Here is a 20,627-nt window from a genome sequence, read left to right as displayed (position 1 = left end):
CTTCCAGAAAAGTTACATGAGCACATATATGCCTTTTAATAATCTTAACCAATTCAGTTGTTAATATTTCCCACATTTTTCTTTATAAGTACTTTATAAATACTTAGTAACATTATTTCATACCATTACTGTACAGTCATGAGAGTTTAGTTGAAAAACCTCATAACCCATCACTGCAAAATGTATTGTTGATGACTATCTTCTAAGAGCAAGGGCATTCTCTAATAAATCCATTTAATTATAAAATGTAAGAATATTAGCCGGGCTGATGGCACACACCTTTAGCCCCCCAGAGGCTGGCAGATCTGTGTGAGTTCAAGGCCAGTCTAGTCTGCAAAATGAGTTCCAGGACAGCCAGAGCTCATAGACCCGTCTCAAAAAACCAAAAAAAAAAAAAAAATTAACATTGATATGATATTATAAATTAAATTTTTTGTGTTTTTATTTATTTAACCTCTTCCCCCAAGGGCATACCCCCAGCCACCTCTTTAATTCAGTCCTTGAGCGTGGGCGTGATCCCCCCTAGTGGGGACATCAATCTGCCCCGCCTGATCTTACATCTCCTTTTCTAGGGCTAGCAGTCTGTTTCTTCTCTTACTCTCTCACTCTGAGTTTGCCCTGTCCTGAGGGATCAGACACAGGGAAGTGGCAATTGATACCCTCTGGCCAAGACCACTGTTTGGTGTGTGTAGAAGGTCTCTAGCCCCCTCTGTCTGAACCCTGTGACAGCATGTTTGGGTGTTGTCCACAACCCCCTATCTTTTTATTCTTCTTGAAAAGAAAAAACCCTGAAGCACACTGACTAGTTTAATGCCATTAGGGTGGTCAACTGTTTCTCCGAAATTTGCAGGAAGGCTCACAGCTGGAACTGTGAGGGAACTTTGAGGAATCCCCTGTAAAGCCTCCTGTGAAAGTTTCTCTCTGACCTCAGCGTTTCAAAGCATTGGAAACTAGGAGATTTGGGGGTTGGAGGCTGGGGGGAGCAAAAACAAAACAAAAAATACCCGCCTCAATCTTGGTGGCTCACTTTGGCCCCACCCAGTCTGCTCCTCCCTCCACTACCCAAGCAGCTCTGCGACCTTCGGGACTCTGCCTGGAGATCCAGGCAGTTCTGGTTAACGTCCACCCCATCCAGGCTTGATTCCTCCTCCAAAGAGGGAATTGCTTCCCCAGGAGCCCAACAGGGCATCCCAGCCATCAGGACATAACCATCCGGAGCACCTCTGTGTGCCCTCCAAGCCTGGGACAGCATGCAGCTCTCAATACCCCACCCCTGCCAGCCGACCCCTGCCAGACTGCTCCTACCACCCCTGGAGGGGAGGGGAGGCGGCAGCAGAGGTGGCCAAGGCAGTGGTACAGGGGAGGAGATGAAGGATGAAGCAGGGGTTTCAGGAGAAACGGGAGAAAAAAAAATCTGCCAGGACCATTGGCAAAGCTGGGATAAATCCTCCAGGCTGATTGAACAGAACCCACCTGTTTATTTTTGTTGAAATGTTTTTTGGTTTTTCCCTAATATTGGGAGTAACTCAGTATTAAAGGTCCCTTTATGGGAAATGGTTTTTTTGTTTGTTTGGTTTTTTGTTTTCTTAATAGCGTCAATTGTCCCTCCATGAGAGAAAAAATTTAGGGCGAGCTAAACTTACTGGTATAAAACCAAACACAATCAAGACATAAAGTACTAAGCCAATGCTGTTAAAATTTCCAAAGGCATTAGTCATTCATTGTATGGATGATCCTTACTGGCTGATTCAGATATAGATACCTTAAAAGAAAATGTTTGATGAAATAAAAAGGAATATTGTATTGTTGGGGATTGTAGATTGTTCCGAAAGAAATACAGGGAGGGAGTTCTGTTGATTATCCAGGATATAGGATAGGTCTATGTAGGAATCCAACCACGGAAAGTACACATAAAAAGATATTGTTTACAAACTCTTGGTGACTTTCAAAAATTGCTGGGAGATATTAACTAGCTACAGCTCACTATTGGATTTATTACTCAAGAGTTAAGTAGTTTATTTCGAACTTTATGGGGTGATAACAGTCTAAGAACATTATTGGCTGAGGCTGAAAGAGAACTGGCTCTGGTGGAGAGACGTGACAGGAAGGAGGCACATGCCGGTTGCTTGGATCTCAGGCTGGATGGTATTTAGTTATTCTGCCTTCCACTCACTCTCCCATGGGGCTTCTTCTACATAGAGAAGATGATATCTTAGAATGGATGTTTTTAGCACGTAAGAGTAAAAAATTAAAACCCTATATATAAAAAGGTTTCTAAATTAATTATTTTTTTAAAAAAAAAAGAAGAAGAAGAAGAAGAGAGGAGTTGGTGAGATGGTAAGCCAGAGGTTTTGAGTTCAATTCCCAGCAATCACATGGTGGCTCACAACCATCTGTAATGGGATCTGATGCCCTCTTCTAGCATATGGATGTATATGCAGCAGAGTACTCAAACAGTAAATAAAACTTGGGGTAGGGGACATTCAAATTTATTGAAAAACACAGTGAGAAAACCAATGTTTTCATTTGAGTTACAGATAACTTTATTTTATTCACTGAATTAGGTAGCTAGTAGAATCTAATAGATAAAATTTTTAAAAAACAAAGAATTGGACTTTGTCAATTTACAAAAATAGACTCAGCAGAGATGTAGTGCCTAATACTATTGCTGAGATTTGCCTAATTATGGGTAATCAATAAAGACTGGCAAAGGGCTTGCAATAAATTTTTGGAAGAAATTAACTTAACAACAAATACTCTAAAAGCAAGCAACTTCAGTTTATAAAAATAACTAACTGGATTCTTCCTTCTTTAGTGAGAGGAACATCAATTTCTAAAGCTCCTACCTTTTACACAGATGCCAATAAATCAAGAATGGCAGATTATAAGTTAGGAAATATAAGTAAAGTAATTCAAGGCCCATAGTCTTCAGTCCAAAGTTCAGAGCTATATGCTATTTTCACGGTTCTATCAGCTGTTCTAGAATTTCTTAATATAGTCACTGACTTTCAATATGCAGAAAGAGTTGTTTTGCATAAAAAACAGCTACACTTATTCCAGATGATTCAAAGTTAACTTTCTTTTTATCATCCAGCTTCATTACCTACAGAAAATAACCCTGAAGGTACCCAAAGAAGTGGAATCTGGTAGATAGATATGTTTCATTTTACAGAGTTTGGATAATACTACAGGTCAAGCAAGCAATTTGTGGAAAGATCTGACCCCACTTTAAAGGAAATGCTCATAAAACAAAGGGGGGGGGGATATAAGGTCTCCTAGAGATAGACTAAATAATGCTTTATTGACTTTAAATTTTAAAAATGTCAGACAGAAAGCACAGCTGCTGAAAAAAAAAGGCACTGGATTTTAGAAAGGACTGCTACATTAAATCACCCTATATATGCCAAGGATATGTGAACCTCAGAATGGAAGTCAGGAAGTATGTGCATTGGGGAAGAGGTTTTGCTCTTGTTTCAGCAGGAAGCAAAAGCTGTGGATTCCTTCAAAGTTAATTAGGATTAAATTTGACCAGGAAGACCTCCTAAAAATCTTGACTTCGGGCATGAAAAAAAGAGATCCAAAAACCCAACAAGACAGGTGGCACAATTGCTGACTCTCCTCCATGGGAGCAGCACTAAGACTGGCTGAGACATGAATGTCTCTGCAGAAGCCAATGAACCTTCCTGGCTGCTTCTGATGACATGTCATCCTCACCTCACATGGCATGGACCCATCATACCTCATATGGATGAAGACTTATTGTACAGTTTAGTTATTCGTCCAAACTGACTTACAGATGCCTTTCACCTCCTCAAACATAGAGCAGACAATCGTCACTAGCTGATTTGTGCACACTGCACATTCCGTACATGTGTTAATGCAGAAATGTCCCTACAATGTTACCTTTAAAAGTTTGTGTGTTTTCAGAGCAAAAGGACCAACGAAGGCCTATCTGGGTCCCAGCCAGAAATGTCTGATATCACCCCACCAACCAAGAAGATGGCCTGCATCTCACTGCCTGGTCAGGGAAGGAGGAGACGGAGGAAACGCCATCCCAAACCCCGGCCCCGACCCCGACCCCGGCGGCGGGGGAGAAAACGAGAGACTTCTGTTGTACTGGGGGAGGGAAGTTGCTTTTAATTGCTTGGTTCCTTCCCCACTGTGACCCCATCCTGGCTATTGGAGCCCTCCTTGTCCTAGGCCCCTGCCTTACTCAATTCCTACAGCGACAGATAAGCAACATTACCAGGACTGTTTCAGTCCGGTCCAGTACCAGAACCTCCCACAAGTGGATACCAATTCTATGATGATACTGCCCCTTTATAAAACAAAAAGAGATGTGGGGCCGGGGTGTCATGGCACCAGGAGGAGCTGGTCTGGAGCAAAAGTGGGGTCGAGGTGTGTCCAAACCCCGGGAATCTCGTCCTGAGATCGGAAGGAGTAGGACCACTCCCCCGCTGCCCCAGTCTTGCATGTCTCAGGCATGTAGTCCTGGTCCCCAGCTTTACCCCACCAGAGGAGGTCACATGGTCTGTAGCCAGGTTAAGTTTCCTCTGTCTGTATAAGGGCGTGTCCAGCAAGCACCTGGAATCTGGAATCCTCCTTATGCAGATGGTGCGTCCCCAGCACACCGGCCCTGACGATGTAAACCCTCTCGAATATACTCCACTTCCCCACAGAGGGTTAAACACACACACCCTCCTGACCGTTCCTGCTTTGATCTTCTCTCAAGACTGCCTAATTGCATGCTGATGACGAGTGGGGAAGCAGAGCCAGCACTTGAGTTAATTTAAAATAGTCTATGTTCATCTCCTGCCCTGATGATGTACTCTATAACACCTCTTTTTGGTGGTGATGGGATGAAGCATTGTGTACCCTGGCTGTCCTGGAACTCCTTCGTAGGTCAAGCTGGCCTTGAATTCACAGAGAAGGCATGCACCACCATGCCCAGCCTTTGTAGCACTTTTATGATAGGAAAAATGGTACAGTCAGTAAATTGCTTGCTATGACTTTGATTCCCAACCTCACATAAAAACTGGATGTGTTGCCCCTTGCCTATAATCCCAGCACTTTGGAGGGGGTTAAGAGAGCTCCCTGGGGCTCCCTGGCTAACTGGTCTAACCAAATTGGTGAGTTCCAGGTTCAGTGAGAAACCTTGACAATGAAAATAAGGCCTCAGACACTTTTAATTCCACTAGCTCAGGTTTAAGTTAAGTAGCAGAAGGTCTTGGGAGATGGCTAAACGGGTCATGACAACATAGAGGGAAAGTAACTCCAACAGACTGCTTTCTGACCGCTGGGCACCGGGGCAATGGCATGTGTGTACATTCAAACATAGAGACGGGAGGGAAGCCACTGAATGAATGAACAAATAGATGTGTAAGAACAAATGAAACCTTAGCAGGAATGCTACATGAGCTATGTGTTCTCAGTTCACTACATTTGGGTCCCATCATTTGAGATGACAGTTTACCTCATTGTGATGTGGGCATTGATCTAAACTTTGGCACACCAATCAGATCTGTTGGGTTTTTCTACTTTTTTTTCAATTTGTAATAAGTGATCTATAAGTGTCTGTTAATTTCTTGTTCCCAACACATTTTCAATCATTGGTAGCTTGCATAGTAGTTATTAGTTTGGTGGAAGAACATACCCTGAGAGGAGGGTGACTTTCTGTTTCAGTCACTTGTGTGCTTCTGTTTTGTTTGACCTCATTCTTTGAATGGTGCTGTCCTTACTGAGACAGACTGTGGCTCCACAGCAGACACTTGTCCTGTCTCCCAGACTTCATAGCTCCATGTGATCCGTCAGTCATGCCACCTTCCTAAAACATGTCTTTCTCCTTGGCTTTCATGAGTCCACATTCTTCTGCTAGATATCACTGGATCATCTCAAGAGAGTCTCCTTTTCCGACGTATGCTTTCTAGGCCTTAAAAAAGTCACTTAGGGTGCTATCCTTAGCTCCGATTTTACTCACACATGGGAAGAACCTATTTCTGAGAGCATAGATTTGCCAGTTTTATACCCATCCTAGTTTCCTAGATTGCCTTTTATATACCTCATAAAGACTGGTTTGTCTACCTTAAAAGTAACGATTTTCATGAGGCCTGATGGTGTCGACTTTTATCCCAGCACTTGGGAAGGAAAGGCAAACAGATCTCTGTGAATTTGAGGATAGCCTGGTCTACATAGCCAGATCCTGTTGGGGAAAAAAAAAAGTTAACCATTTTGAGTGGAGTGCTTTAGATTCTTTTTACAATTATTTTCTGAAATCTCCCTGAAACATGCCATGTTAACACACTTGATCCTCTTCCGGGTTCTCTGTTTCTTTAGTAGGAACCACCATGTTAGAAACATCAATCTGCTCTTAAACCAGCTCTTGATGGCTCTCATCACTGTGTTCTAATATTTTTACCTTGTACATACTTCTCACATCCATCTGCTCCCATGCATATTGAAATCATTGTGGGCCAGCCTCTGCCACACCACTGTTTGCTGTCGTCTCTCATATTTGTTGTGGATGTACCCTCCCTCTTTTTCTCATATTTTGAAATTTGATTAGAGAAATACTTGTTAACAATTTTTAAAAGACTATAATCTCTTGAGTATTAAAAACCCATCTACTTGGAGTAAAAGATTTTACCCAGCTTTACAAGGATAAAGATGACAAACCCAGGGAACATTTCAGAAGTATTGTTCTGTGGTCTTTTAGTCCCACTTGAAAGTTCAGAGTGTCAGAATTCATGTGGCATGTGACAGAGGAGAGCCCCTGCTGTCTTGTGCTCATTCCAGATCTTAGTGAGTCAACTCTTTCTTAAATGCTAATGCAATCCTTTTTTTAAAAAATGATTATTGGCATATTGTAGGTAGAGATGGAAGATTTTGATGCAAACATTGAAGACCAGAAGGAAGAAAAGAAAGATGCAGAAGAAGAGGAAAGCGAACTGGTAGGAGACAGACCAACCACTTTGAGCAAAGTGTCTCTTTGTTATTCTTAAGGAGTGTTTATATTCAGATCTGTAGTTTGATTATTAGTGTCGATACACACTCTTTACAGTAAAAGTTTCCACAATCATCCTTGTGGGGACTATGTATTCTTTTTATTTTTTCCTAGTCAAAGAAAAATCCTGTGTTGTTAGGGAAAATTAAGAGTACTAAGAAACTCCTCTTTGTACTCATCTAGCTGTGGGTGGTTGTAGGGGAGTATACTTTTCAAGAAAGTAAGTTGCATATATGAAAGGACATTTTTTTCCATTCCAGCAGGTATGTGGTATAGCCTACATATGCATACTCTTGTCTCTTTGCTGTAAGATCTCAAAATTAAGTTCTGTTACCTTGAGGCAGAAGAACTTACTGAATGAAGAGGCAAAGGACTATCACTGGCTGCTGGATTTGTTGTTTTCTCTTGTTAATGATGGCAAAAATGACTGTGTAGGCAATGGATTTTTACCCAGGCTGATGAGATACTTAACGATGTGAGTTTAAAGTTCTGTGTACCTCCTGTAAGTGCTTTGATTATACCTCTGTGGAGATATTTCCCTTACTCTGTCACTCAAGAAGTGAAACCTATAAAATTACTGATGTTTCAGTGTTGGCTCATGAGGTACAAAGATTAACAATGCCTTTAGATAGTATTACCTTTAAAATCCACAGTATTACTTGGTTTATTTGATATTTCAGCTCTTGCTAAAGTTGCTTGTCCTTACTTCTCTAAATGAAAATGTACAAATGGAGATCCCTGATTCCTATTCCCTAAAACATAGTCTACAAGGACTGGTCTCTTTAAAGCCATGTATGACATAGAAGATTCGTGATAGAAACTCTGTTTATATAGCATTGGTGTCGACCTCTACATTCCTAGATGTCTTAAAATGTGGATTAAAAACTAATCTTTAAAGGTAATGATAATTGAGTCTCAGTATGTTTTTTAATAGTCTTATTTTTCTTAATCAGGTTGCATTTTGACATACATAATCCAAAATGTGAGGGGAAATTTACATAAAGGTCCACACTGTTCTTAACAGTTAATAACCTCACTTGCTGCTTGTAGCCTGTACAGGAGAAATCCACAGTGTTTTGGCAGCTCCATCTTTTGTGGCATTTTTATTTTATCGCACTTGCTTAAATGTAGCTAACTTGGAGCTTTTCATTAAATGTACAGTTACCTTTTAAAGGGAATCATGTTGCAACACTCTAGTTTTACATCAGAGAACTGGTAAAGAATCCTTAAAATTCTACTCTGCTGGACTGTTGATTTCCAAGTAACCTGCTACTTTAATAAGCAGAAGGATGGTAGTTTTAAGAATGAATAAAGATAGTTCCAGCAGGGGTAATCAACTCTTTTACTTTAATCTCAAGCTTCTTTAACCCAGTCACGTAGCAGAACCCAGCTCTTTTACTCTTGGAACCTATCCCAAAAGTAAAAGATTCCTGGAGAATATTAACCAAAGTAATGTGACCAAGTTTCGTGTTTCTTGTCATTCAAAACAATTTAACAGAAATCTCAGTAAAATTTGCATTTTCAGTTCTGTACGGGATGAACTCCAAGCTTTTCTTAGGTAAAAGAATCCTTAGGGATTATTGGTGAGATACATTCCTGCCTTTAGTGCTTCTGCAAACCTAGTCCATATGATTCAGAATCTATAAATACGTAATTTCAGTGATGCGTAAGGTTTTCAGGTGGTTTTAGGTCACACTTGTACAAGTTTTCTCTATATTTATAAACACCATCACTTTAGCAGAGCTTTTTCTTGATTTGATCTAAAGTGTTTTGGGAAAATATGTTGTAATTTATAAAATAAAATACTACCTACTAATTCCTAGTTCTGGCGTAAAGACTAGCAGTGTATAAGCCTAAAGGTTTCCTGGAGTAAGGATGCTCAAGAGAACTCTCCTGTAGAGATTGTTACACTGTCTCCAGCATGTTTTCCACCTCAGCTGGGTGTCAGTCTGTTGTATGACATTGAACATTCTCCACAGCAGAGAACTCATTAGAAAGAAAGACAGACAGACCGAAAGCTTTGAGTCAATCGGTCTGGTTTACTAGGTCCTGATAGTAATGTCTCTGTATAGTAGGGTCCATTTGAAAACACAGTCCGAATAAAGGAAAGGGGAGTTCTAACAAATGACCTGGGATAAGCTGGCTAGGAGAGTAAACAGAAGGGATTACCACATAGTTACAGGCACCCTGGGACACTGGAAAATGTTTGGGGAGTTTGTTTAAAATAAGTTACTCAGTTATCTTATGTAAGCTGTAAATTCTGTGGTAATTTCTGGTTTTATCACATAGTAGGAAAATATAATATTACAGGATATCAGAAATAATTTTCATCTGGTGAAACTGAACTGCTCTGAAGTTGATTCAATAAAATTAGCCTTTATATGCTCAAACTGGTACATGAATCGAGTCATTTTAAATGAGTGTGAGCTTCATAATGTGGTAGTTGGGTCAGTCTTTCTTTTCAAGTACTTAAAGTGACACGGAAATATCAAGTGACTGTCTTGAAGAACACTTGTGGACATCATGGCTTCAATTATTTGAGAATGGCAGTTGTACTTTGAAAGTACCTAGCTAGTTTATAAATTCTCAGAGTGATATTGCTCCTAGCTCAGTAACTGTATATTTTTACCATAATTGTTGTCCATCTGCTGTTGAGGGAACAGTTGTGAGTCCTCATCTGGACTTAACCCAAAGCGCCTTCATGCTCCTACTCTGATGACTGAAATCTGAAGTCTGCAGGGAAGTTTGGTCAATTTGGTCACTTATTTCTTCAAGGGTAATAAAGTTGTGTTTCCCATAAGGATATATTTGTAACTAGTGAGTGGAAACTGAATCCAGTCCCAGTTTTAATGCTTTTCCAATTCAAACGTGTTATGCATGTATGTGTCTCTTTCTAACCCTTCGAGCTTCTCTCTGTGTACGATTTAGGGTTACATTCCGAAAAGCAAATGGGAGATGGACACTTCTGAGGCAAAGCTAGGTGGGTATTTCCTTTTTCCTGTTTTTATATGTGATACCTGATGGTAATGGTCATAGAGCTTTTCACTGCGCAAGGAGTAAAGGGCCAGAAACTTCTGCTTAAAGCAAGATTTTGGCCAACCCACATCTCTCAGTCATTTCACCAGCTTTTGCCTTAACTACTTATATCTGTGGCAGATTAAAAAGCATATTTTCTACAAAAAGTGCTTTTGGTCTCATTGAGAGTTTTAGGATAATTAGAAATATTTGATAAGCATAACACACTGTCACTTCTAACACTCATTTTTTTTTTAGTATTAATCAGAAATGTGTCCCTAACATTTCTTTTTTAAAAGAATATCTGTAACCACAGTTGAGCTTATTTGTGAGTACTTTAGTAATAATTTTAATAAATATTTGGGTTTTAAAAAGTTACTTAAAAAGAAAATACCTTGGGTGATAAATTTACGTTTCTGTGGTAAGGAAAGTAAATATATAATTTGAATATTCAAGGAAACTCCCATTTAAATTTTCCTTAAGGCTGTCTTTAGTGCTGTGTTACAAGGATAACTTTTTAAAATAATTGTTTAAATCAAACCTTTGAGCTGCTTGATTTAGTCAAGTAAAAAAAAATGTATTAAATGGATTTCTTCAGTATTTTAGTGTCATATTGTAAGGTAGTGTTTTGGGGGTTTTGTTGGTTTTTTGGAGGTTTCTTTAATTATTTTCTCTTTACTTCACTTAAAGGGACTAATTTAACATGTCAATTAAGATGCGTCAATAAAAATTTAAGGAAGGATGCCATGCCAGGCCTTCTGATTATGAAGACCTGGCTGACTAGGAAAGGTGGCTCTCGTGTTTCTCTTCCTGGTATACTATTAATCCAAAATCAAGCAACCATTAAACATCCTAGATTTGCAGAGTTAGTTTGGCTACTCAGCAGTCTTTCTGCTTAGGTTATATGTTTTATATCAAAGGGGAAACATTGTATACACACTTGCATGGATCATGTCTTGCACTGTACCCAAGCTTGGGTTAGAGATAGTTTTGGGTTTTGGCTAGGTTGTATATTAAAAGATAAGTTCACAAACTCGACTATTATTGTATTATAGGAATAGGTGTTTGCTATAAAGTCTAAAAAAGTTTCAGTGTGTGTCAAATGAAAATTATTTGTGGTTTATTGACGTATTCATCTACGAATCTTTCTTGAGAGAAATCTTAATAGTCAGCTGTCTCCTTCCACAAACCATAGCCACTTACTTGCTTAAATGCAGTTAAATATTTAAGAAAATAGTCGCTACAGCTTACTTTTAAAAAGGGTGGTGATTTAGCTTTGCTTGTTTTGAATTAGGTTAGCCCTGTTTGAAGTTCTGTACTTTTAAAATAACCTGTAAGACTATAAGATGATTCGATTCTATCAGTGCTTTAGTGATTAGCTTTTGTGGCAAAGAACAACCATAACAATAAAGGAATTGTCAGAATGGTGCATATTTTAACAAGTATTCTTCCAAGGCCTTGTGTAATACATGATTTTTGATTGTGCTTTTTTTTTTTTTTTTAAATGCTATCCGATTTTCTATTTTCCTTTCTAGTTTTAGAGGAGAAAAAAAATGGAACATAGGCATTATAGCTCTTCAAGAAAAATGTCATTAATATTTGTATTCATTTCTGGGAAATATGACTTGTCTATTATTTATTTCTCAGAAATGTGTCTTACACAGTCTGTCAGTTTTGAAGATATTACACAGTAAATTGCAGAAATGGATTTGTCATAAATCCTTTCAGTAATGGCACTAATGGTCTAGTGATAAATCTAGAAAGGGGAATTTTTAATTAGTTTTAAAAAGAGTAATGATGTTTTGTATAATGACCTGGCATCTGGCACTGCTGGATTATCTTGAGAACTAATCCAGCCTTGGAAGAAGGAAAATTAACCATAAGATTTATTATCAAAGTGTTTACTTTGAGATTAGGCCAGTGATTAGAAGAAAATTCTCTTCTAATTCATGAGGATGATCTGAGAATTAGCCTGTTTGTGTTGTATTTCGTATCAAATTGAATGTTTGGTTACCAGGTAGAGATTGCTTGCCTGAGTACTCTGCCAGCGTTCTTACATTTCTTTTAGCAATGGGATTATGCTGAGGTGGGAACACACTTGAGCTTTACCTGTGTGGCATATTGAGCTGAGAGAGCTGAAACTTGGAACTGAAGAGTTCTGATCATAGACAAGTTGTCAGTAAGAAAATACTTCTGTACTCTTTGAAGCAGATTGTCAGAATTCTTTGCAGAATCTTCACTTGTGCTTAATATACTGGTCAGCCTGTGTCTGTTAAATAGGAAGCAGCATCAATTTCAAACAGTTCAGAACTGGCCTGAGCTGTATCTAGCATGGTATTACAGTGTGATTGACAATGTTAGTCACAGCTGACTACACTCTCCTGACTGGGAGACAGACATAGTAAGGCACAAACTGGGTTTTACACGTATCTGCTGGGCTGTAGTACTGAAGCTCCTTCAGTTCCAGTGATGTGACCTAGAGGATTCGAGAATGTTACCATCCTAACAGGTCTCTCCACAGAAAGTGCTCTGCTCTTGTCATCACTTCTGTGGTATTCTAGCCTTCTACTCATCAGACAGATGGAATCATCTTTTCACAGTTGAGAAGTAATTGTCATTTATGTAGACACATAACTCTTATATGTTCACTTGGAAAATTTTTCAAATGCCATTTACATTTAGAAAATAATAGATGTATCTATGGAATTTTTCTGTTGTGCTATAGTAATATGCAGTGTTTTAAAGATGTGGTAAATTCTGTGACTGACCAAGTTGGATCAAAAACTTCATCCTCTTAAAACTTTATCTTTTGTGACCCAGGCCTCTAATGTGTGAGTGGATTGGACACCAGTCTTTCTTCTGTAACCAACACCCAGATGCCTCTTCCCTTATTTACACCCTCTGAGTGTTTGGAACTCGGTATTTGTTGGACGAGGTGTTCAGCCTTTCTTCCACACGCAAATGAAACTTGAAACATGAGTGCACAATTCAATCTCAAATAAGGGTGCTCTGACGAGAAATGTGAGCTCTAGGGCATCAAGGTGCAAATACCCAACACCTGGTCTGCGCCCCCTGCCGTTACCTAGTGTACAAGGAAATACTCTTGCAGGTTCCAGCCTGCCTTTCTGTATTTCTGCTCTGTTGTTCGAGTTGAAATGTGAAACCTTCCCCTTCAGAGTATGTTCACAAAAAGTCGATTGTACTAAGTTTGGGAATCTTTAAAGTTATTTAATGAGTGTACTGGAGCTTCTTACTCTTCTCGTAACGACTGTACATTGTTGAACTAAGGTCAGCTTTATTGCTTATGGGGTGTCGTCATAGGTTTTCTGATACCGTGTTTTTGTGTTCCTATGTAGTCAAGGATCCTGTACAATGTGGTGTGTCAGTAGAGCCATTTAGTACGGCATTTAATCAACAGAAGAGTTAGAAGATGGGTTCTGTGGAGCCTATCAGGGGAAATTTTGTTGAAACAAGATGATAAAATTTTCTTGAGTTTTATAAACTGTTGTCATTTAACATTACTGATTTTTCAGTGATAATTGCTTTTGTGAGGGAAGGGCATGGGAACTAAAACCTGCCAATTATGCAAAATCTTTATGGCTCTTTAAGGTTTGTGTACATCTAGTTGTGTGTGGAGTTTGTGTATTTGAAAGCATGACTTCTCCCTCCTGCCGCTGCTCCCACTGCATGCTCCGTGTAGAGTTCTCTCCAGCTCGGTGCCAAACATTCTACCACACACTCGTCATCCTTTATGGAGATGAATGTTTGCTATGTGTGTCTGAAACAGTTAAGCTTTCCTTTATTAGCCTATCTTAACAATAGTGTGTTCAGATAACTTCATGGCGTGCAAGCGCTTTATTGAAACTCAAATGTATATAACTCATAATATTCCACATCTGTATTCAGAGTCAATATTAACCAATAAAAAAAGACAACACATTCTCATTGTGTATTATTTAAGACACCTAATCCCATGTCTCACAATTTCTGAATTTGCTGCTTATTTGATAATACTGAGCTATTAGGAGGCAACACCTCTCAGTTTTATGATTCAGAAAGAAAGAACAGATCTGGTTACTTGGGCTGACTTCCCAGCTTTTAGCATGGTAAGTCAGCAGTGCTTTACGATCTAGTCAAAGTACAGGAGTGTTCATCAGTACCTTACATTGTACTCAGAGAATGAGGTTGTAGTCACCTACTCATAAATGTTAACTCATGAGTGCTCTTAGGAAAATCATAATCAGACACATCCTTAGACATATCTTGTTACTGTCTTGCTGTTGTCTATTTTCATATGACACATCACACATCATTGTAGATCAACTGAGTGATATTCACGCTGTGGTAAAGAAAAAGGCAATAATTGTTTTTAAAGAGACCTGTTTTTCTTTCAGAGCATGATAGCTGAAGTGTGATTTTTTTTTTTTTCCTGAGGGTGGGAACCTAGGAGACAGGACCTTTTCTTGCCTTGTCTATATTTATTACTAAAACCATCAAAGTATGAATATGACTACCAGTACAAACACCAACCAGATGGTGAGAATCACATCAAATTTGATATTTTCTTAGCCAAGAAGATAGCTTGAATCTGAAAATGATGCTGCATTGAAAAATGTGGATATGCTGTCTGGAAACAATCCAGCCCTCCTTTTCCTTTGTGTGTCGTGTGCAGATTTACACACCTTTAATGCCGTGGCTCTGTGTTTGTCCCTCAGACAAGTTGGATGGCTTGAGGACTGGTACTAAAAGGAAACGGGACTGGGAGGCGATTGCCAGCAGAATGGAGGATTACCTTCAGCTCCCTGATGACTACGAGACTCGTGCTTCTGAGCCTGGGAAGAAGAGGGTAGGAGGCTTTTGTCACTAACTGCCGAAACACGAAGCATTTGCTTTAAAAAAGTTGGGGATGGAGAAATGGCTGTCCATAAAGTGTCCTGCGAATAAAAAGACCCAAATTTAGTCTCTAGCTCCCAGTAAAAACAAAAAGTGCTACAATTACAGACATACCTACCCTGTTCAACACAAAAAAAGTTGTTAAGAGCTTATTTATTTTTATTTTATTGGTATGATTGTTAAGCTACATGTATGTTGTATATAACATGTGCATGCCTGGTGCCTACAGAGGCCAGAGGGAACATGATATCACCTAGATCTGGAGTCATAGATGAAATCTTCCATATACTTGCCAGACCAGATCACGGTCCCCTGAAAGAGCAGCAAGTGCCCTTAAATCCTGGATCACCTCTCTAGACCCTCTGTATAAGACGGTATTTTAGTATGAGAGAATAAAAAATGTTTGTAGAGCCAGGCGGTGGTGGCGCACGCCTTTAATCCCAGCACTTGGGAGGCAGAGGCAGGCGGATTTCTGAGTTCAAGGCCAGCCTGGTCTACAAAGTGAGTTCCAGGACAGCCAGGGCTACACAGAGAAACCCTGTCTCGAAAAACAAAAAAAAAAAAACAAAAAACAACAACAACAAAAAAATGTTTGTAGATTATTTTTATGGTAGGTATTGTTTCAAAGAATCTATATTTTAAAGCTCATTGCTATACTGATGAGTAAGGTATGCTGCCACACCTGTAATCCCATTACTAAAAAGATAGAAGCGGGTAAATTTCTGTGAGTTCAAGGCCAGCCTAGTCTACATAGTGAGTTCCAGGTTAGCTTTGTATTGGAAAACAAAAAAGTTCAAATACTGAAAACAGAGTATAAACCCACTCTTGTCTTTATAGTTTGAGGAGATGGGGAAGGGAAATCCCAGTAGTGGCCTTAAACCTATGCCCAGACACATAGGACTTGAACACTGAGGCCACCTGACAGAATTGGTTCAAGCTAGGTGTGGTAATGCGCCCTGTAATCTTTGCACTTTGGAAATCAGGAAGATTGTCCATGACTTGAGGCCAGCCTGGGCTGCAGAGTAAGACCCAGTGTCACAAAACAAAACCGGTTGAACAGTACGAGTGGCCCTGCTTGGGAGGTGAGTGACTTGGGAGACACAGCGCTGGTGACGGGGAGTAATTTGAAATGGAAACTATTTTTCTCAATTTTTTTGCTGAAATAACTATGACTATCTTCAAAAAATGATTCTGTAAAGTTGGTCATATTAGACATTAATCTAAATGGCTAGGCTTTACAAGGAATCTGCACTGGTGATGTCACGCAGAGTCTGAGCACTGCCTGTGTCACACATAAGCTAGAAAGGGCAGTCTCAAGAGGCACCATGTAATACAAGGTCAGATGGTTAGAAAGTAACTGATCTTCAAGACGGTTCAAGTTTCTTAGAAATATTTAAATAGCAATGGTTGAAACATGTGTACTCAAACCTTTGAGTGTTGGTCAAGTTTTTCTGTATACATTTTATTTTGGTTTTTTTTTTTACAGTTAAGTGACCTTCTCCATCAAAATATGACACAATCTTGTAAATCTCAAAAAGTATCTTTAGGAAAATTAGAAGGAACTTCGACATTTTTTTTGTTTGTTTGTTTCTTTTTGTTTTTTGAGACAGGGTTTCTCTATGTAGCCCTGGCTGTCCTGGAACTCACTCTGTAGACCAGGCTGGCCTCAAACTCAGAAATCCACCTGCCTCTGCCTCCCAAATGCTGGGATTAAAGGTGTGCGACACCACTGCCCAGCTGGTTTTTCTAGATATGGTTTCTCTGCATAGTCCTGGCTGTCCTGAAACTCTAGGACACCTGGAACCCCTGGAATACCACACCCAGCAATTTTTTTAAAAAATCATAGTAATTTATGCTAATTCAATGTTGTGTGTGCTGCAGCGTGCATGAGTTTGTGCAGGTGATGAGGCTTTGTGGCAGGCACTTTTACCCATTGTCTTAGTTAGGATTTCTGTTGCTATAATAAAATACCCTAAACAAAAGTAACCTGAGGAAAGGCCAGGGCCTCTCCTCCTGGAACGCTCAGCTCACACTCCAGTCAGTCACTGACTGAAGTCAGGGCAGGGACCTGGAAACAGGAGCTCAGTCTGTTTTCCTACACAACTCAGGACCACCTGCCCAAGGTGACATCACTCCCATATGGTCTGGATCCACCCACATCAATCCTAATCAAGAAAATGCTTCACAGACTTCCCCATAGACCAGTCTAGTAGGGTTAATTTTCTCAGTCCAGGTTCCCTCTTTTCAAATGATTCTAGTTCTGTCAAGTTGACAAAACAACAACAGAAAACTAGCCAGCATAGCCATCTCAGTGACCACTAAATCAGTGTTTTCTTTTAAAATAATAATAAATAAAAATTAATTTTCTGTTTCAGAGTCTAAACTTTAGATTCAAAAGTAGCAGGATATGGGGCTAGAGGGACGGCTCAGCAGTTTAGAGCACTTGCTTCTCTTAAAGAGGACTCATGTTGGGTTCCTAATACCAACATGGTGGCTTTCAGCTGTCTTCATTCCAGGTCCAGGGAATCTGATGCTCTCTTCTGGCAAGGGACACATGAGTTGCACATACAGGCAAATCACTCATACACAGTATAGAAAATGAATCTTTAAAAGAGTAAGTAGCTGAATACAATTACTTAGTGTACTTAACTGTTGTGGATGCTCTGTGCATTTAAATTGACTGTGAACTGAATTAACTTTTTCTTCATTCAGTGGTCACTAGATATCTGCCATCCATCCTTTATCACTCTTACACTAGTAATATTTCAATAAATGTGTACCCTCGATCCTAAGTGGAACTAAGAGTATGTATGAATTACTTATAGTGCATAGTTTTTGTATATAAAACTCAATGATAAGACACTTAACATGTACAAAGCCCTGGGTTCAATCTCCAATACCACCAAAAAATAAAAAAATAAATGAGAGAGAAAGAGAGAGAGAGAGAGAGAGAGAGAGAGAGAGAGAGAGAGAGAGAGATTTTCATGTGTATTTGAAATTCCCAGAAGAGAGAAAGCCACATTTGTTAAAGATTGCCACCAGTATATCTGAAAAGTTTATAGTTTACTTTTGTTTGTGCCTGTAAAACCTGCTGAGACTGCTTCCACGTTGAAGCATGCTGTTTGGTACAACTGTAATCTGTGTTCCCAGGCCATGGCCACTCATATTTGGCTCAAGAGTAGACTATGTAAGAAGAGTCAAGTGTGGGACTAGGGAGATGGCTTGGATGAAGTGCTTGCCGAGCAAGTGTGAGGACCAGAGCTCAGACCCCCAGATCAGAAGTCAGGTGGGTGTGGTGGCCTGCCTGTAATCCCAGTTTACTATAGAGGGTGACACCAGCGATCACCTGCTAGCCTCTACACGGACATGTGTTTTGCACCAGTGCACATGTGTACATGTAGAACCAAAGTAGAAATAAAAAAGTCAAGTGTTAACCAGTTGTTTCTACTGTTGCACTCTGTCTTCCCTCTGAGCAGATGTTAGCAGCCTCAGCATGTCCTTGTCAGTCCTGCAGATAGTAAAAAGGAAAGGTAGTGTGCCTTAGAGCAGTGAAGCATTTCTGTGGCCGGTGGAAAGGGCACAGAACTTCAGTGCTCTGTATCTGGGACATAATAAATCACAAGCTGTATTTAAAATATAGCATATCAAAATATAGTCTGTGCTTTGGTAGTATATGTACAGTACAAGTAACAGTATCATAATCTCTCAAATATTTTGCTCTTAAAGAACATGAGATATATGCATGTATTTTAAGTATAAATCCACCCTTTTAAAGTACCAATAGGAAATACCCCTGAACCCATATATCTGTAGTTGAAACCTTACCATAATAACATTTGAAGCAGTGGTCTCTGTAGTTTAGGAATGAAAATAACACTACTAGCCCCCTGTTTTTTCTCTCATTAAGTTTCAAACAATAGTCATTGTACAGAGATAAAGCTTTGTCCTTTATCTAAGTGTGTGTGTGTGTGTGTGTGTGTGTGTGAATGTATGTATGTATGTATGTATGTATGTATAAAATGTTTCTATTTACAGAAACATAGTAATCATGTAATATGGAAATTCAAAAGTAGGTATGTCAAGCTCCAGACAAGCCTAGGAAAGCAGTGGTTCGTTGCTAAGGATAAAGTGAGGAAATATGTCTAGAGTGACACTAAGTAGACAGGGCTCAGAGCTGTAAACTGAGAACTAGAGGAAAGTGATTTGCTCCTATAGAATACCTTTGGCGCTGGCCAGAGATGCCGTGGAGCTGATAGGGTGTATCAAGAGACCTTTAGTGGTAGGACTTTGTCTTACAATTACGGGAAAGTTTGAAACAGGTAAGAGTCACAACTGTGTATTTTAAGATCTCTTTGGCAGAGAATGGAAACAGTTTTTGACTTGTAATTTTAAGTCTGTTAATCTACCCAAATAATAATAACGAATTATCCAAAGAGGTTACCTTTGGGGGTTCCCTCCCTCAAATAGCCCAGTCTAATGCTTTTTTCTCTTTAGGTGAGATGGGCAGACCTAGAAGAAAAGAAGGATGCAGATAGGAAAAGGGCCATAGGTTTTGTGGTCGGACAGACTGATTGGGAGAAGATCACAGATGAAAGTGGTCACCTGGCTGAAAGAGCCCTCAATCGGACCAAATATATATGAGACTTAGTTTTGAATGGAGTCCTAGTCCTCTAAGGTAAGGGCACCCAGCCATAGAAATAGCCTGTCATATGGTCGCTTCCAAGGTACTGAGGACAGCTTGCTTTACTAAAAATGATTTTTCTAGTTCTGAAAAAGTAAGTATGTGCTAGTACTAACGTTTGCAGTACAGAATATTAGAAAAGAAAGGAGCTGTTATAAACCAGCTCACTTGTAAAAGACTTCAGAAAGAGTTCTGTGTTCTTTGGGAAGATGGTATCATGCTAGGATAGATGCTGAAGTCTGCTAAGTCTTCTGTGTACCCTTTCCTGGAGTGACCTCGTTTTCTTTTCTTTCCAGGTTGTTCGATTTGAGGTGACCTGAAGCCAAGACCTCATGAAGCTTCTTGTGTCGGGAAGCTTCTTGTGTCTCCACGTTTCAATTTTGTTTGGTTTTTCCACTTTCATTTTTAAAAAGTTCTCCAGTATCCCCAAGAAATTTTAGAATCTTGCTATACTCAAGCAAGATATTATTAATATTTTTTTTAACTAATTTGGGGAGGGAGGGTTAGCTTAAGTGCTGAAGTCAGGTGTGGATCCACAGGAGGATTCCAACAGAATATTTCCTCCACTGTACACTGTCACAGACTATCATCATTGCTTTGTGGCTGTTTTTGTTTTTGTTCTTTTGGGTTTTTTTACTGTATGTAACTAGTAGCTGATTGTACTTGGATTAAAAACAATAAACTTTGACTATAAAGCCAATGAGATTCGCAGGCTGTACAGTATGGGCCCTTCTCTTATTCTCTCAAATTGATTTTTATTGTTAATTAAATTCAGTATGTCCTGCTTGCTGAACATCCCCAACCTCTTTACTATTGAATATTAGCACAGCTGTTTGGTAGCACATTGTAAAACTCAATGATTTCAAAGTGTTCAGTGATAACCAAAATATTCAACTTTATAGATAGATTTTTCTTTGTGTCTTAAAGACTAACAGAGATAAAGTCTAGATATCCATCAGTTCCCTGGGGCATGTGTCTGTCTCTGTCTCTGTCTCTCTCTCTCTCTCTCTCTCTCTCTCTCTCTCTCTCTCTCTCTCT

The 20,627-nt window shown here is 39.5% G+C and overlaps 1 protein-coding gene across 5 annotated transcripts in view; it reads left to right on the top strand.

Annotated features, from left to right (window-relative positions):
• Positions 1-20,292, top strand: part of Ylpm1 (YLP motif containing 1) — a 70,462-nt gene extending 50,170 nt beyond the window's left edge. For 3 of the 5 annotated variants that reach the window (XM_028771820.1, XM_028771821.1, XM_028771824.1), the window contains 5 exons: positions 6,867-6,947; positions 9,929-9,980; positions 14,731-14,861; positions 19,403-19,583; positions 19,886-20,292. In XM_028771820.1, the coding sequence (XP_028627653.1) occupies positions 6,867-6,947; positions 9,929-9,980; positions 14,731-14,861; positions 19,403-19,549 (411 nt within the window). In that variant the 3' untranslated portion in view covers positions 19,550-19,583; positions 19,886-20,292. Of the gene's footprint in view, positions 1-3,927; positions 4,314-6,866; positions 6,948-9,928; positions 9,981-14,730; positions 14,862-19,402; positions 19,584-19,885 lie in introns of those variants that run through there. The other 2 variants (XM_028771823.1, XM_028771822.1) reach the window with 2 other exon arrangements.
• Positions 20,293-20,627: the final 335 nt, after the last annotated feature.

Source organism: Grammomys surdaster, unplaced genomic scaffold, assembly GCF_004785775.1.
Source record: "Grammomys surdaster isolate TR1022 unplaced genomic scaffold, NIH_TR_1.0 210, whole genome shotgun sequence".
NCBI classification, from domain to species: domain Eukaryota; kingdom Metazoa; phylum Chordata; class Mammalia; order Rodentia; family Muridae; genus Grammomys; species Grammomys surdaster.
The sequence above is the reverse complement of the archived record's forward strand: the minus strand, read 5'-3'. Positions and strand labels throughout refer to the sequence as shown.